The sequence below is a fragment of the Ziziphus jujuba genome, chromosome 4, assembly GCF_031755915.1.
Source record: "Ziziphus jujuba cultivar Dongzao chromosome 4, ASM3175591v1".
NCBI classification, from domain to species: domain Eukaryota; kingdom Viridiplantae; phylum Streptophyta; class Magnoliopsida; order Rosales; family Rhamnaceae; genus Ziziphus; species Ziziphus jujuba.
In genome coordinates, this window is record NC_083382.1 from 13,332,457 (window position 1) to 13,350,871 (window position 18,415).

Consider the following 18,415-nt stretch of genomic DNA (forward strand, 5'->3'; position numbering starts at 1 on the left):
AAAAAATTTTCCAAATATAAAATATAAATAATAAATTATAATTATCCAAACATAAAATACAATTAGAATAATACAACATAGTCTACAATGGAAAATAAAAAAGAAAATGTAGCAAATGATACACATCATGCACTTATTAAATAGCAAACATTAATGTCATCATCTCACTCCTATAAAATCAAATTAAAATTGTTAGAACAAATAATGTAAAATAATACATTCGTCAAAATTCATTCACTCAAGAATCAATGCATAATTCCTTTTTTTTTTAACTTTAAAACTTTGGTAAATCATAAGTCAATCAACGTTGACAGGTTCACTAATTTTAGTTGATTCTGTAAGCTCTACAAAGATCAAAACAATAAAATTAGCAATAAATTATATTTAAACATTTATATATATATATATATATAAGTACCAATTGGATACAATATATGTAGATATATATATGATAGGGATGTAAAAATATATATATATATATATGGTGATGGTGATGGATTGGTGGTGGGCGGCAACAAAGGTAAATGTTTAGTTTAGCGTTACAACTTACAATTTGATTTAGGATTTGGGATATGGGGATGTAAAAGAAAAAAAAAAAAAAATATATATATATATATATATATTAAAAATCAATATATAAAAATGGAAAAAAAATTTAAAAACTAATGTATAAAAATGAAAAAAATATTCTAAAATTAATATATAAAAATTAAAAAAATTAAAAATATATAATTTTTTAGTTATATAATATATTATTTGTATTGGATTGGATTGGATTGGATTTATATTTCTAATCCATAACCAATCCAATCCATACAATTTATAATATTTTGAACCCAATCCAATCCAATTGATGTAAAAATCCAATCCAAACCGTTAAAAATGGATTGGATTGGGCGGATTGAACGGATTGGATTGGATTTTGCCCACCCCTAATTGTAGACGAATAAGAATTCTTCATAAAGCTCCTCTTCAAATTGAATAAAGATATCAATCCTACTAAGGCTACACATTCAACGATGACTCCCACTAAATCTTGCATTGGAAAGAAAAGAATGCAAGAAACTTCTTCAACAATGATTGATTGAGCCAACCACCTTCTCATGCGCATGTCAACCATTTATGTAGAAAAAAGATTGAAGAAAGTTAAAGGCAAAAAGAGATTGGTGATCGATTATAAGCCTTTAAACAGGTTTCTTCAAGGTAAAAAATTCCCTCTTTTCCAATCTCCAAGAAGCAAAAATCTTCTCTAAGTTTGATATCAAAGCAGGTTTTCGCCAAATAGGTATACATCCTGAAGAGCACAGCTTTTTGTATACGGAATGACCAATACCAATGGATAGTATTGCCATTTGAACTTAAAGTTGCTCTATCACTATTCCAAAAGGCAATGACTCAATTCCTAGAGCCCATCCTTCATTGTAGCCTTAGTATATATTGAGGAAGAAGAGGCCCATGAAAGACTTCTACAAGAATTTTATAAGATAATGTCAACCCATGGAATCATCCTCTCCAAGCCCAAAATGCATATCAGATAGGCCTATATTGATTTCCTAGGAATGCAGCTGCAAGGAGAAAGAATAGTCCCAAGATCCCACATGATTGAAGAATTAACAAAATTCCCAAATAATAATGGGGAATTTGGCCCTATACCCTTATTTTAAACACCTTAACGAAAAATACCCCTGCCCTTTAAAACTTTTCTCATCTACCCATCTTTTTTTCATTATTCCAACTTTATCCTTACTCCGTAAACCACGTGCAATTTCTTTCCATCACTGATCAATATCTCACCTATCACATTCCACATCCAGACAGAGCTTTTACAGTTTTAGTAGCTCACCTCTTCTTCTCTGCTGCTTGTCTTCTGGTGATGTTCCTCCCCAGCATCTGTCTACAACCCCATCGCTTCCAATCAGCTCCTTCTGGCTGATTACGGCTGGGTTTGTTCAAGAAATCTCTTCCAAGGTCAGCAGAGTGGTGGTTTCGGATCACTACAAGACCGCAGTAGATTGCAGTGAGAGTTCTTGTTTAGTTGGTGAGAATGTGGAGTGGGTTATTGACATCCGGAGGAGTGGAGCTACTGTTGTTTTTGATTATTTCAAGGAAAGAGCTGGTAGTGGTATAAAAGATTTGAATTTTGTTTCGATGAGGGTTTGATCTTTTGAATCCATCTTCGTTCAAGCGGGTAATTTGTTTTTATCGGTTTATTGATTTTTTATTTTATTTTATTTTATTTTTTAAAGCTGTAAAGCTACAAAATTCTCTCTTTATTTGGGTGTATAAGGCTTTTGCATTTGCTTTTTTTGAATTTGGAGGATGTAATTAGTCAGGGATTAACCGGCTTATCCTAGAAGCAGGAATGATTCTCTCCGTCAATCATATGAGATTGCTCTTGTGGCTGGAGCATTTGGAGATTGCCTGGTATAGTCAATGTATCCTTCTCTCTCTCCAAACATGGGTCATTGTAGCATTTTTATATATGTTCTTGTACTTATTTGCTCCAACGTATAGAGGTGTTGTGTTAGGTAGAAGTGAATTGATGACTGAATTCTTAGTGTACAGTCATGTCAAGTTTATACATTTGTTTATGTTAGATTTGTCCTTCTATGCATGGGCTATGAAAGCTGATTCTGTATTGGAGTTGAGGAGTGAACTTGGACATAAATTAGCCAACAAAAGCTGTAATCTAAAGTTGAAGTGTTGAGGTATGCAGCTATCTACCTACAAATATGATTGTCAATGTATTTGTAGCATATTTTTCTTTTTCTTTTTTAACATTCATTGATTAGACATTTTTTTTTTTTTATGTTATTAGTTGACTTCAATTTATCCCTAGAAAATAAGTAGGCTTGGAGTGTACGTTAGTTTCAATCTAGTCTAAAGTTGTTATTTTGCTTGCTGCACTAATAGTTGTTGACATGTTGTGGGCCTGAGGCAACTTAAGGACCTAAATGACATAGATGATTACAATAGCTTCACATTTCATTGGAGAGATTTCTTGTCTTGAAGAATTTCTGTTCTTTTCTCCTTTGAATGCATTGATTATTGGCTCGCCACATTTAAGCATTTATATGCCAGTTTTCTCGCAGTTATAATTCCTATGGAAAAGCAATGTTGAGGACCAAAACTGGTAAGTAGGCGTTAATTGCTTAGGATATTCTTTCTAGAGTTATAATGTGGTAGATTGTTCTTTTCTCCAGTAATATATATTCATGCAACAGAGAAATCATACCTTAGTTCTCTCTGATAAATTGGATAAGCTCCTTTGTTAGAGTAAATAACAATCAGTCACTGGGCATTGGAAATCACTTTAACTCTACGATGATGTGGTTCAGATAATACACCTAATCTTTTCCTTGGTTATGGATTTAATGCCAATACTTCTGTAGATTTGTGTTCCTACTTTCTTTTGATTATCTTTGAAGTGTCACAACTAAAAATGCCTCTAGTAACTAAAAATGCTTCTAGTGTCACAACTAAAGGACTATAGGAGGTTGCAGAATAATATAAGAATAGCTACCAACCAAAGAAGTCTTTATGAACAAGCCACTAAAGAAGTGAATTTAATAGCTCTTATGAAAGCTCCAATTTTTAAGTATTACATTATCAGAACGTCCCATGTAGAAGAATTCAAGCATATTCTCACCGTTAAAGGGTATAGAAGAATTCTAGCGTAGTCTCACCATTAAAGGATACAGAGCATGCTTCCATCTTACAATACAGAGTTTAAAAGAACAATGGCTGACCTGGTGAAGACACAGATGGTGATCGTTGAGGATTTATTCATGGGTCAACCATGAGGCTATTGACCACTTTTGCTTGTTGATGGCTAATGCCACTTGTTTGGTATTGAATTGTAGTTAATTGACTAGAACAAATTGCTGGAGAAGCCTTGCAGTTTGTCTTAGTCATTTCCTGTTCTAAGTGTCTTTTTTTTTTTTTTGGTTGATACTTAAGTGTCTTGTTTTGTATCTATTTAATTGGCTTCATATGCAGAGTTAGGTCCACTCTCTAATACCTTAAAAGTTTGTCAAATTAATGGCAAGGCTACCTTAGCCTAAAACCAGAATGGCCACTAACAACAATGTTAGACCAGAGAGTTGATAGAGAGAGGGATGAAAAAAAGATAATGCAAAGGCTAATTAATTATGGGATGGCTATGCTTTAATAACAATGATGATGAGTTTTAAATAATATGTGTGAAAATTTAATGGAAATTTGGCAGAGGAGCACTATGATATATAATTTCCTTTGTTAATTTATTTCTCTTTATATGGTTTTGAGAATCAACCAACCAAAAAGTTGGCGGCCCAGGTGACTCATAGCTCCCCTCTTGCTGATACCAATACTCTTCAAATTCGATATCCTTTTGTAGTGACCCTTTGATAGGGGCTTTATAAGCCTTTGTTGACCACCCTTATCTCAATGACTGGAGTATATTTAATATAGACTTTTGAATATTTTTATGAACTTTTTTTAAGTGATTACTTTTGCGAACTTAATGAAATTCTATTTGGAAAAAGTACCTTTTATTATAAATTTTTATGTTATTGCATAATTTTGATTTTAGCAATATATTTTGTTTAAATGTAATGACCTTGATTTATTTGTTACTTATGGTTCTTAGGCTTTTATGAAGTTTTCTTATGAAGTTCTTATGCCACAGTCTGATTTTCGCTACTAGAGCTACAGCTAGGTGGGTGTGTGTGTGTGTGTGTGTGTGTGTGTGTGTGTGTGTTTTTTTCTTTGAAAGAAAAATGTAGAAACAGGCGTATAAAATGTTTGAGGTATAGGCCTTTTTATCCGAGCTTGAGATATCCTTTGATTTACTGGGTTTGTGAATGGGAAAGTTTTGTTGTTTAGTCTATTAGTGTGGTTCCTCTCCTTCCCTGCTCTATTATTATTATTATTTTTATAGGCTTATTAATTTCATACCAAAAAAAAAACATATTCAGGGTAGGTTTAACATGGACTGGTTATCTCCTCTAGAGTTGAAGGTGATGGTATGTGATATAAAAACCACATGAAAAAAATTGTCGTTGTAGAGGTCAGAAGCCAAGTTGCTTTCATGAGTTGAGTTAATTAAACTTGTCAGCGCCTTGCTGTAGAAATTATTGCAAATATATGACAGGCTTGCTGCCTTGTTAATGATTTTCAAGTTGATATTTCTATAACTATATCAAAATGGTTTATATAAGTCCTTTATATTATTATTGGTTTTCGGGGATCATTTAAATCTTGTTAAAAATTTTAAGAAGCAACTAGTAATGTTTTTACATTCAAATCTTTTTCCAGGCTCAGCAGACAAAACTGTGAAATTCTGGAATTTGGAAACCTTCAAACTGATTGGATATACAAGCCTCAGAGTCACCGCATTCAACGTCTACTTGGTGAGCGAGCAGGTCTGCAGCTGAAGAGAGCTTGGGAGAGAGAAGAGAAAGAGAGAGAGAGCAGGTCTGCAGCTAGTGTTCTTTCTTATATTTTTTATCATTAAAAAATGTCGCACTCAACATGTTCTATGGTGCAATACATTGTTAAAAAATAATTGTAAATTTGGATGATATGTGAAAGAAAAATTTAAACGCAATTTTGATGATAATTAAAAAGATCCTCACCTTAAAAGCATATATGGTCTGGTATTCCCTTGTTCCCTATATTGTTTATGTTCTTTATCTCTTGTCTAGCAGAAACTAGTTGAGCTCCATTTGATCTCCCAGAAGCGGAATTTGAATCAGTTGTAGGTTATAATGTGAATGCAATTTTTCTAAGTCTTTCATATGCTTACAAGAGGAGAGGTGAGAGATGCTTTTTCATAGAGGAAAGGAAAACAGAGGTGGTATTACTTTGGTAAAATAGTATTGTGTTTTAAGTATTTCGTATGTTATTTACCGTTATAAAGATGGCATCATCATGATAATATGATATTAATGTGTGTATGGAATTATGGTGGGAATAATCATTTATTGTTCGAGCAAATACACATTATCAAAGTAGGTATATTGAATTGTAATGATTCGAAATGAAAAATAAAAGAATTGGCAAAAACATGGTTATCACATTTTACCAATTTTTTGGCCCCCACAAGTCCCCTAATGTGTGTTAAATGCAACAAGATGCAAAATATACATTCTTCAATGATGCTAAGGAGAAAAAACCCTAAAAGTTCTAAAAAAAGTTCTCAAATTGGCACAAAAATTTGATTACGGTAGGGCCTTTGGTAATTACCGATAAAACTTATGGTAATCAATTTGTCCTTGCTTGAAAAATTACCATAGGTTTCATCGGTAATTACCGAAACACCTATGGTAATCACATTTTACCAATTTTTTGGCCCTACAAGTCCCTTAATGTGTGTTAAATGCAACTATATGCAAAACAAATATTCTTCAATGATCCTGAGAAGAAAAAAATCCTAAAAGTTCTGAAAAAGTTCTCAAATTGGCACAAAAATTTTATTACCGTAAGGCCTTCAGTAATTACTGATGAAACCTACGGTAATCAATTTGTAGTTGCTGGAAAAATTACCATAGGTTTCATCGGTAATTACTGAAACCCTTATGATAATCACATTTTACCAATTTTTTGGCCCCCACAAGTCCCCTAATGTGTGTTAAATGCAACAACATGCAAAATATATATTTTTCAATGATCCTAAAGAGAAAAAACCCCAAAAGTTCTGAAAAAGTTCTTAAATTGGCACAAAAATTTGATTACCGTAAAGCCTTCGGTAATTACCGATGAAACCTACGGTAATCAAGTTGTAGTTGCTGGAAAAATTACCGTAGGTTTCATCGGTAATTATCAAAACCCCTATGGTTATCACATTTCACCAATTTTTGGGCCCCCACAAGTCCCCTAATGTGTGTTAAATGCAATAACATGCAAAATATATATTCTTCAATGATCCTGAGGAGAAAAAAACCCCAAAAGTTAGGAAAAAGTTCGCATATTGGCAAAAAAAATTTATTACCGTCAGGCCTTCGGTAATTACTGATGCAATCTACGGTAATCAATTTGTCCTTGCTGAAAATATTACCGTAGGTTTCATCTGTAATTACCAAAACCCCTGTAGTAACACCAAGCCATCACACCCAAACACAAAATTAATCTACAAATTCTCTGATAACCAAAACTCTAAAAAAAGTTCAAGAAATTCAAATAATTTAGACCCATTTCACTAAAAACACCATACTAAAACCCATATTCCATTTTCATAACAAAATGCATAATTAACGAGAAAAAAGCATCGTTTTCTCCATAAGAAGGGAAAAAAAAAAAAAAAAAGAGTAAAAGGGAAGTACTTGACCATCAATGGCAGGTGGAGGGAAATACTATCTTCCATAAGGAGTAACATATGGGTTCTTCTCTGGAGCTAGTACGGCTCCATTGCCATTGCCAGAGTCAGCAGCAGTAGCATTTGTAGAAGCACAAACATGAAGGCCGTGGAAGTGAAGGCATTTGGAGTTGAAAAAAGAAGAACAAGCAAAAGAGGGAGAGAAGAGACATACAGGTCTTTTAAAAGTTTTTTCAGGGAATAATGGATATTAAAGGGCAAACTAAAAAAGTTCACAATTTGATGGGTATATATCTTCAAAGCTCTTTTAAAAGGGACATTCGGCCAAATTCCCCAATAATAATCTTTCAAAAAAGCAGATCCAACAATTCTTGGGAATAGTTAATTATGTCAGGAACTATATTCCCAAAGTGACTAAGTGGACATCCAAATTATTCACAATGCTAAAAAAGAATCATTCAGCATGGGGAAGTGATCAAACTAAAACTGTTCAAAAGCTAAAAGAAGTGGCTCGCAATCCTCCACCTCTAAAGATCTCTGGCAAAGGAAAAAGAATTCTGCAAACAGATGTTTCAGATCATTACTGGGGTACTATCCTGATAGAACAAGATTGTAAAGGAAAAGAACATTGTTGTGGTCATGCCAGTGTAGAATTCAAACCAGTAGAGAACCATTAACACTCAATCTACAAAGTGACATTGGCTATCAAGAATGGCATAAAAAAATTTGAATCCCATCTCATAGGACATAGATTCCTGATAAGAATGGACAACTCTTTCTTTCCAAAGATAATAGAATTTAAAAACAAAGTTGTACCAACAACACAGTTATTGAGATTAAAACAACAGTTTGATAAGTATGAATATCAAGTTGAGCATATCAAAGCCACAAGAATCTCATTCTAACTTATTATGAAGGCTAAAACCAATCAACATACTCACTCCCACCTCTGCATATCACTTGATCTTTATCTTCCTCTTCAGCCAAAGCTTATTTCCCTGTGAAAGTAGCAGTCCAAAAAACCTATCCTCATGGCTTAAAAAACCTCACTTCTATTAATCAAATCATAGAATTTGCCAAGGCCAAAATGTTCTATTTTGTCCATATGATTTTCTCTAGATGCTCCCAAAAATATCTTGAACTTTTGTTTGACCTTAGTACTATTTTCTTGACCTCGGTCGAGATATTCCCTGAAAGGGACCTGAAGAAATGCTATGGTTTTTATGATATGCAATGATTTTGCACAGTATGGCTCTGGCTTTCAACCTTCTCATGCTACATCATCATCTGACTAACCCAAGCAAGGAAAGTTCAATGTTATATACGTTCATGGAATGGCTTAAGCCTATCTCCTAATGGAGTGCAAAACTTCAAGAGATCCTCTCCTATAACAAGATTTGGGACATGTCTCTTGAAAGAAAAAAACAATGTCAGATCATTTTTCATCATGTTTAGGCCATATTTTTAGGTTTCAAAAACAGAAGAATTGTGGTCACATAACCTTGCTTATGAACTCCTCATACTTCATCCTGAACAACAAATAAACAAACACACTCAAACAGAATCTCGCTCCTTTATTCCAACATCTCTGTGAAGTTAACAATTACCATCCTCCTTCCAAGGTGATTAACCTCTATTTAGATAAGAACCCTCCAGTTGTTTGTATAAGAACTTACCCTTCACCCTACACTTATGTGGGACCAGAACAATTCATATCATCTCCATTACCTCTCAAACCAATCATCCTGGCTAGCTCCAAATTATCACATTCCACTGAACAAATTAGTAAATCAAAACCTTCTCCATCAAAAGAAATAATCATCACATTTTAGATTAAAAACTAATGGAGAGATTACAAGGGTGATCCTTTTCCTAATGATGCCATTGAGAGCATGATGCTTGAAGAACAAAATCCATCAAACCATGACCACCATATGACAGATGTCTTCTAGATTCGCAGGACCCATGGGACTATTTAGGGTCACCATCAACCCCTGAGTTGGAAAATTATTCACCTGTATGTTTTGTAAAAAGTAGATTCCCTCTGCTTTGTCTGGTTGTAATTATTGTACTATATTACGTCGTGTCATCAAAAAGTAGCTTTGTAAAAAGCGAATTCCATCTGCTTTAAGAGTTTGTCATGCAACTTAAGCTTTCTTCTATATAAGAAGAGCTTCTCTTCAATTGTAATCAGAGCTCGCTTGAATATCAATAATATTATCAGTGTGTTTTATCTATGAAATTCTAAATTCTCTCATCTCTTCCCAAAAGTCTTGCCCTATGCTTAAACCAAGTATTGTTTGAGTATGAGTATGCTCTGTTCTTACCATGGAGTCCGTGGATCCTGAACATCAAAAAGTACAATATGCTCTTAGTGATTCGTCTAAATTATGGTATAGTATGGTATAGATAAGGAGCTCGAGGTTTACCCCATGTCGAGTTGATAAGGGGATTTGTTGTTGTTGTAAGGCAAGCTCTTTGTGTTAAACTTCATCATTGGCCTCATTAGGAAAAATTATACAATGTAGTTTTACCACTTAACAAACTATTATCAAGAATTCTCTCTCTCAAGTGCCAGAAAATTTCTTTATAAAATTTATATTTAACTTTTAATTTCTTTAGTAAACAAACCAAAAGTTCCCCCAATGCTGTATTCCAAAGGGCCCAAGTCCATACAAATTAGGTTGCTGATCTCATAATCATTCATGTATGGATTACAGAGCTTGAGTTTAAAAAAAGCAAGATAAAAAGTTTAAAAAAGAGATGTCTAGGTCATTGATTGTACCAAGGAAACCCATTAATTTAACATAAAAATGAATTAGGTGTTTATCTACTTTAATTATAGATTTTCTCAACAACCATGAATATTGCAAGTTTTTTCGGTCTATAGATACTATTGAATTTTGAGATATGAAGCATTTAGATATATATGCCATAATATAAATGCACTAGTTTCAATACACATTTATTCATTCATCATTATTAAATATTAATAAGGTCACAGAAAAAAGTCTCCATTTTTATTTTATTATTATTATTGTTATTATTGTTATTATTATTTTGGTGAATGGGACAAAACAAAGTTTGCAATTTTTTTTGGTAAATAAACACAAAGTTTGCGTTAGTAGCAGAGAATGAGGTCATTTGAATGGATTGTAAATAGAGTAAAAATTGCATAGTACGGAGATTTAGTGGTTCTTAGACATAAAATTATATGGTTCCGACGTATAGATCCCACACATAGACCCCACACAATTTTGTGTTTAGGGATCATCAAATTATGGAACTATTTACCAATTTTGCTTTGTGGATATGATGATCTCACAACTATTTACCAATTTTCTATATAAAAATTTACAAAACCCAAAAGTAAGATGACACATCCTTTTTTGTCCAAATGGCTCCCATATTTTTTCATGTTCAAAAGAAGAGGAAATGTCTTTGACAGAGATTATATTATATTGCAAATATAATAGTCCTTTTTCCAGTGTAGAAATCTAAAACCACCCCAAAATGCATTCCTTACAGACTCAGTCCCTCCTCATATTAGAAAGACTAAGCAAGGGCGTGACTGCAAAAGGCCTCCATAACCGATGCATTATCTCCACAGTTTTCGCTTAAAAAACAACCATAAATAACTATTTTGACAATTTTTATTTTATTTTTTTATTTTTTTTATAGCAAAATAACAAATTTCCGTTCAGCAAGAAGAAAAGGAACAGAAGCAGTTACTCTTATAGTAACTTTAGTAAGCAAAATTATTCAGAACCAGGTGTAATTAGTGAAAACAATATGAGTTAATTATGTTACAATGACAAGAAGCAGATCTTATGGGGAAATAAATCATTTTCATGAGGAAGCTCACTTTTTATTGCTAATTCTCCCCATGGAAACTTTTTCCATGTCAGAATTGCTTATGACAAGCTAAACACTGCTACTTTTGGCACCCTCCTATATCTGCCACAACCAATGCCTGCTGCTGTTCCTGTTGATCTCCTTCTGCTTCCTCATCTTCCACATTTTGTACTACACGCTGCCGGCAGCACCGGAGTAATACCAGAAATATAAATGCTGCAATTAAAATTTGAAACTAACATTAGAACTATTAAAGTTATAGCTGAAAAATAAGTTGGTGAGCTGTAAGTCCTTCATACAAACTCTAATTGTCGTTGAATGGTGTCACAAGGGGATAATGAACGAATTTCTTAGCCAAGTGTAATTTGTTTTACCAAATCACCAAAAGGTTGCATAGTTTTATGGCAGGATTTTTAGAGATTCCAAAGGTTTTTTAGCAACTTTCTATGCAAGTCTATCTCAATTCGATTTAGGCCTCTCCGTGAACAGAACGAAAGGCTACCAAAGATCAGGAATAGCATAGAAAAGATAACTTGGCCCTTCATATCTCAAAAGCTAATTGAAACTAATGGATTCTTTAAGAAGTTGAGGTATCAAATTTATACATATAAAAGTAAGACAGTTTATTGCCCATGTTATAAAGTTACCTGTGAAAATACGGGTCTTTACTGAAGACAAATTCCAAAAGGCTGCGGCTGCAGATGCTGCCACAATCTTTTTGTGTGAGCAAGAACCCCATGCTTCCACCAGCCACCATGTTAAGTACTCAACTACACACCCAAAGTTCAATTCCCTCAGCACGAATATGCTTCTAGCAATATACAGACTGAAAAATAAAGCTGAATTACATTGATAGATCTAATATACCTTTTTGGCTTATCTGAATGGAGTAGTACGAGTACAGCTTTGGGACTGTGAAGGCGATAAAAAAACCTGTTCAAATCCAGTTGAAATGGTTAATTATCATCATATTCAAATGATAAACGATTAACAAAAATCATCAACAAAATGCTTGGTTTTAGGATAGAGAGTAGGAGTGCCTTAGTTACCTAGTGAACAAAGCCTCCATGGTGTTATAAGGTGCCCATATTCTGCTCCTAAAATGAGGATTGGAGCTACCTGTCAGCAGTATAATTGAGCTATTTTGGCTATTGACTCTAAAAGAAAGAAAAGAAAAGAAAGGAAAAGAAAAATCACTGAATTTTTGTGATTACTTTGAGGGTCATGGATGGCTCTCCTGAAAATAGCTCTCTTGTCTTTGATATTGCAAGATTTATGGTAGGAAGTATCACTTTGGCCACAAGCAAAATGTCATCTTCTTTGATGATAAGTTTGGGCTTTGTTTCAGTGTTGTTCCTGTGATTATTACCAAAACCATGGATTATAACAAAAACTTGAACAACAGTGAAATAGTTAACCAGAACCATAACAAAGAGAAACTAGAGTTTTATACCTTTGGCAGATTGAGTTTGAGAAGAAAGATGCACCCAAAAACAGAAATCCTAGTTGAGAAAGAGCCGAGAAAATGCTGAAAAAAGTTACATTGAAAGGTCAATTAACTGTTTGATATGGGCATTGAATTTGAAATGGAAGGAGGAGAGAAGCAAAAGCAAAAGAAAGAGTTACCTAAAACTAACTCCATTAGTAAAGCAAGAAGACAAAAAGAATAGAGACCCAACACCGAACCAAAGGCTCGATTTTGTGACATCTTTCCACATGATTAGATCATTCATCAATTGTCCAATTCGATTTAGACAAACTTGATCTTCTTCATCAGTTTCTACATCCACAAAATCAATCATTTCCAATACCACAATAGTCAAAGAAACTTGAAAAATAAAAATAAAATAAAAACTACAAAATCAGAGAAATCAGAGAATTATTTCAAACTTACTTGGAGATGAACTTGAACAAGGTACAGAAGGAACCATACTCAGCTTTTCCTTCTTGGTCCGCCCGCTCTGCCGCCTTTTCCTCGGCTTCGCAATCTCCTCCACCAAACCCTCTTCTCGAATCTCCTGCTCCGATCGTCTTCTCGACCTCCTAATATTCCTAGGCGAGGCACAACCCAACAGACCCATCTGGGTCGTTCTGCTTTTGCACCTCCTGCGAGTCCCCGCTGGTTCCATACTCTCTTCGGCGGCCATTTCGAGCCGATCGGCGAGACGGGATTTTGATTTTCGGAGAGGCGAAGGCGAGAGAAGCAGAAGCTCTTGAAGAGGGAGAGAACCAGAAGACCTGAGACACAAAGGTGAAGGAGATAGAGTTTTCTTTGGCGATGAGGGAACCAAACCCAGCGAGAGATTAGGGGATTGGTCGGGCTTGGTAGAGGACCGTGGTTCCGATCGATATGGGGGCGTCGAATCCATAAAGATTGTATTAGATTTTTGTTTGGATGAGATTTTGAAAGATTTTTACAGAGATTGTAGGATTGTGTTCTTGGGTTTTTGGGAAGGTTTTGTTGGTGCTTGAAAATGGGATTTGGGAGGTGGTCTAACTAGCCGTTATGGGGAAAGATAGGGTTAATTTGGTCTTTTCAATTTGGATTTGAATTTTAACGTTTGATACAACGGTAGAAAGCCGTTTGTTTGTTACCGTTTATTGGACTTTTTTGGCTTTGAAGTGGGGTCCTTATGATGGGGTTGCCATATTTGTTTATTCGGTGATGGGCTACTTCTACAAAATATGGATATGGTCCATGTGCTTAATGACATATATCAACTTATTCACCAAAAAAACGTATAATTGATATATTCCCTTTTTTCTTTTTAAAAAAAAAAATTGTGTTGGGAATTGGGATTCAATCATATTATCATCTTTTTGATAAATACGCATATTGCATCAATCATATTATTAAAGAAAACAATGATTGTATCACCACATATATGTTAAAACTTAAAGAGAAAGAAAGAAAAAAAAAAAGAAAAAAAAAAGAAAGAAAATAGACATTGGGAAAGTATTAGGAGCCATTTGATTCACATTTTAGTGTAATCCTCATATTTTGCATTTACAATATTGTTTTGAAAATGGACTCATGCTCATTGAAATAGTTTATAAGGGAATTTTTTTTAATTTCCTTTTCAAAATGTTTTGAGACGCAGACGAGTATATTATTGTAGAAGCACCATGGCAAACTTTCCCAGAGCAAAAGAAAGACAATATTTTAGACATGGAGTGGGATGGAGCGGGGCTCCAACATTATTTTAAACCATCCATATTTACTTCCTGCAAACAAAATATATATATATATAGTTGTATGTAATCTTTTAATATGAGGTTAGCATTAGTTAAATTGTCTTCGATCTAATATATAATTCTTTAGATGGAAATGCAAAATTTAGGAAAAATCACTACAGGACCAAATCAAACTTAAATTTGATGTTGCTGTAGGAATAAAGAGGGAAGCTGCTATATATATATATATATATATATATTTGTGATAAATAACTTTGAAGCTTGCTGAAATATGAGTTCAAAACTATAACAAAATGCGAGATCTGAAATTGAAGAATCAGAGTCGATCAGTTTTGATATTATATGGACAGACTAAACACTGTATACAATGATTTTATATATTGAGTCAATGATGGGCTATAATTCACTTCATTTCGGGAAGGATTCATTTAGGTTGTTGAACTACACTTTATATGATTGGACTATTTCAAATTTTTTGCTCAATCCAATGTCCAATGAAACAAAGACAGTACTTGGAGAAGAGAAACCGACATATTAACATCAAAAGCAAAACGCAGGATCAGTATCTAATTATTCATCATAATGCTTTTGCACTTGCAATTTGAATGACAAATCAACAAATCAACCTTATTTTACTTTTGCATGTATTTGACAGAAGGCTTTGATTCTCAAAAAACCATCTTCAAGAAATGAATGCTCAGTCCCAAAATTTATGCCGAACCAGTCCTTCATTCCCATAATACCTCCTGAATGAAAATTTTAGCATTAGGGCTATAATTCAATAAGTAACCTTTTGGCTATCAACTTAATAAGATCATTTCAAAATTGTAAATAAAAATGATATAAAGGGCAGATTAATAAGTATCCCATTCTCATTACCTGGTAGAACAATGACAGATTCCTCTTTAGCTAGCTTGAGACAGAATTCTACATCATCAGCAATGTCTTCTCGTAATGACAGGTTTAGCTTCACCTGCAATGGCAATTCAAAACCAAGAAAAATGATCAAATATTGGCTTTTGCAGTGTTCCAATTCTCTGAGTTTCTATGTTCTTACCATCACAAACATCGATCCTTCTGACTTATATGGTAAGGTAATGCATGGAATCTCCTTAATTCTTCTGCACAAATTTCTGAACCTTCCTTCAGTACATGGTTAATTCTTGAGAAGAAATCCTCTAGTGTTTTCTCAAGAATTTTCGGAACTACCCGCTGATAACATGAATTACGAAACTAATTGTGAACTTAGCAATAATGAAAGGGATTAAACAAACTATATTACTCATAAAGATACTAAATACTATCTGAAAAAAAATTACTTTGACTACAAAGTGGCACTTGATTGACTCAGCAATCTGGTAAGGAAACAAAGAAATGAATTTTCCACTGACAAACATATTGGAAGTATTTATATCTTTTCAGAAGCTCATATGCATATTTAGTATTTTCAAAAACTTATCTAAGCAGCTAGAATTTCTACCCCAACACTTTTGAAAAACCGGGTAGGATAACTTGTAACAAGCCAACCTAGTCTTCATCCCCGGAACCATCCAACTCTTCGAGATAGACCCGACTGTGATAGCAGGCACCGTTGATCCAAATACGACCACTGGAACAAAAGGATTGCTTCCATACACAATACGGCTGTAAACTTCATCTGCTATCACCAGAATCATAAGCTCTTTTGCAGTTTCTGCAACCTAAGGTTCAAGAAATAAGCAGCCAACTTGACATCAAAACCACAACTATATATATAACTATATCCATTAAAGCTTACACAGAGGGAAAGCCATACGTTCTTCAAGTGTTGGTAGGAGTACACATTTGAACAAGGATTTCCTGGATAGATGATGACCAAAGCCATAGAATTCTCATCAGCAAGAACTTTAAGGGCATCAAGATCAATCTCCCAACCTCTTTCTGGTAACAGATCGAAATAGCGAACTTCAAGGTTATAAAAATTTGCTTGACCAATGTAAAGTGGGTAGGCAAGGTCTAGGAAGCAGAATATTTGCACCAGGACGAGCTAGAATTGTCAATATGGTCTCGATAGCATCTTTGCATCCTACGGTAACATAAAAATCATCTGGCAATAATTTGTAAGGAAGATTACGAGAAAGATACTCTGCAATAGCCCAACCTCAAACATCAAACAAAGCACCATTTTCTAAACTCAGTCATCCATGAATTCCATTCCAAGCTTATTTTATATAAATATGGTTCTTGTTTCCATCTATTCAAAATTCCAAACCAATGTGATGAGTTTTGAAATGGTTGTGGAGCATAAATAGAACAAAAATATCAATATACAAAAAAAAAAAAAAAAGGGAAAGAAATCAGTACAATAAAAATCAGGCTCATATTTAGCACAAGATTTCCCAAACCCCCTTAACTTTTGACCACTCTCAATCAAGTCAAAAAACACAAATCAAATGCGTATTACAGTCTGTACATTTCATTTGATAATCGAAGTACTGCTGAAGAGACTCTTAAAGATTCCAACCCTAAATTTCTCTGTTATGACTATCTCAACATATCCACCAACTTAATTTGTGTTGAGGTTGAGGATTTACCAAGGAAAATCATAAAAATTTTATAGAAAATACACAAAGAAGTAGCTTGATTGGTCTTATGACAAGCCCAGGAGGCAAAAAACTTATTCCCTAAAAGATGCAACTGAAAACTTTGAACTTGTTCCAGCAAGAAGGAAAAAAAAAAAAAAAAAAAATTAAGTATATAATATAAATATTGTTGTAATTATAATTTTATAGTTCATACATATATACCTCCTTGCTGGAAGTATACCAACACTGAGAGAATAAGAATTAAACTTAGCGGATCGAATAGCTTCAATGACTGCATCTTCAACAACAGAACTAGTCCGGAAGCACGGAAAGGAAGAGAAATTACCAAGGCCAAGATGAATGGTACATCTTCTGGGAGGCCTTTGAATTTTCTCATCTTTATCGTCAACGATAATATTTTCTCCAAACGTTGCAAAATAATCTTTGTTGGTGCAAGTTCCTATTGTTCTTTTTCTCTTTTTGTTCCCACCCAAATACCCTCTTTCCCATTTATCCTCCATCTCTGCTTCTTCTTATTACCTTCTACCACAAGGAACTCAGGAAGACTCAGTCAAATCTGGCCAAAGAAACCAGTTGATAAGAACACTACACCTTCTGATTCACAATAATCAATTTCTAAGTGGGTCCTCTGCTTTTTTTTTTTTTTTTTGGTTTCCTTAATCCAAAATTAATTAATGATACATATATATACATATATGTAGAGAGGGAGAGAGAGGAATACTTTGAAGTAGTCAATTTAGCAATAGTATATTCAGCTGTGATGTAAAACGACAAAAGAAATAGCTAAAAGCCACTCCTAGTTTCATGCTTATGCAGTTTTGCTACAGTTGTCGTTTAAGCCAAGCTGGTGAGAATTTCAATTGATAAAGCTCTTTTAAAAAAATAATAAACTAATCCAACAAAAATACGAAAAAGCCTTCTGTCTGGTTTTGAAAGTACACACAATATGATAAAGATTAAAAAAATAATAATAATAAAAAAGTACTATTTATGTACCTCATGCTTGCCGATGGAACACTTTTTTTTTTTTAAAACTTTTTATAAACACATTTATGTATTTCAAGTTCTGACTCATTGGGTTTACCATGTATTTCAGAGAGCTAATACAACCTAAACCAAAAGATAAAACTGTCATAGAATCTACTTCTTCTTTCTCACTCCTCTCCCATTTCTATCTCTATCACAACCGGCCAGACTGCTCTTCTTTCTCACAGATTATTTTATGTCCCTGTGAAAGAATCGAAAAACTGAGAGTACATTTACATCTCTTTCTCACATTATGTTTTATTTATCTAAATCTTTATAGGTTGATTTTTACTGTATGATTAAGTTATTGATTGCTAGCAACATACGTTTCCGTTTTGTATTTGCAATGCTCAGCGATAACGCATTCCAGAAAACAGGGAGAAAGTTTGATATGTGTCTGTAGATTAAAGAAAACACTGAGTTGAGAGGTCACCAGCTTAGAAAAATTTATTTATTT

At 33.9% G+C, this 18,415-nt stretch overlaps 2 protein-coding genes and 1 long non-coding RNA gene across 4 annotated transcripts; 1 reads left to right on the plus strand and 2 right to left on the minus strand.

The window, feature by feature from the left end:
• Positions 1-941: 941 nt before the first annotated feature.
• On the plus strand, positions 942-5,630 carry LOC125421799 (uncharacterized). 2 transcript variants are annotated; one of them, XR_009638611.1, is made up of 3 exons: positions 946-2,188; positions 2,319-2,708; positions 5,299-5,630. It is a non-coding gene; the product is annotated as an uncharacterized LOC125421799 (long non-coding RNA). The 2 variants fall into 2 exon arrangements; XR_009638610.1 differs by having other exon boundaries at positions 942-2,708.
• A 5,298-nt stretch (positions 5,631-10,928) lies between these two features.
• LOC107417319 (reticulon-like protein B17) lies at positions 10,929-13,640 on the minus strand. The gene is made up of 8 exons (XM_016025933.4): positions 13,047-13,640; positions 12,779-12,932; positions 12,606-12,680; positions 12,367-12,508; positions 12,202-12,271; positions 12,020-12,085; positions 11,800-11,922; positions 10,929-11,368 (listed from the first exon to the last, which is right to left on the minus strand). Exons 1-8 carry the CDS (start codon positions 13,519-13,521, stop codon positions 11,232-11,234), a joined length of 1,242 nt encoding a protein of 413 aa, XP_015881419.3. The 5' UTR covers positions 13,522-13,640; the 3' UTR covers positions 10,929-11,231.
• Positions 13,641-14,749: 1,109 nt separating this feature from the next.
• Positions 14,750-17,453, minus strand: LOC107417315 (probable aminotransferase TAT2). The gene is given in 10 exon segments (XM_060816684.1): positions 14,750-15,093; positions 15,227-15,320; positions 15,405-15,463; positions 15,466-15,580; positions 15,667-15,702; positions 15,828-15,881; positions 15,883-16,047; positions 16,143-16,337; positions 16,339-16,487; positions 17,126-17,453. Coding segments are annotated over 10 exon segments (1,293 nt in total). The 5' UTR covers positions 17,433-17,453; the 3' UTR covers positions 14,750-14,974.
• Positions 17,454-18,415: the final 962 nt, after the last annotated feature.

Bases quoted from the DNA above. Each gene is read 5' to 3' on its own strand.
- LOC107417319 (XM_016025933.4), bottom strand. From the start codon at position 13,521: ATGGATTCGACGCCCCCATATCGATCGGAACCACGGTCCTCTACCAAG. The intron at 12,933-13,046 runs GTAAGTTTGAAA...TTGTGGATGTAG, and splicing joins TTGTTCAAGTTCATCTCCAA to AAACTGATGAAGAAGATCAA. The intron at 12,272-12,366 runs GTAATCACAAAA...TACTGCTGACAG, and splicing joins AGCCATCCATGACCCTCAAA to GTAGCTCCAATCCTCATTTT.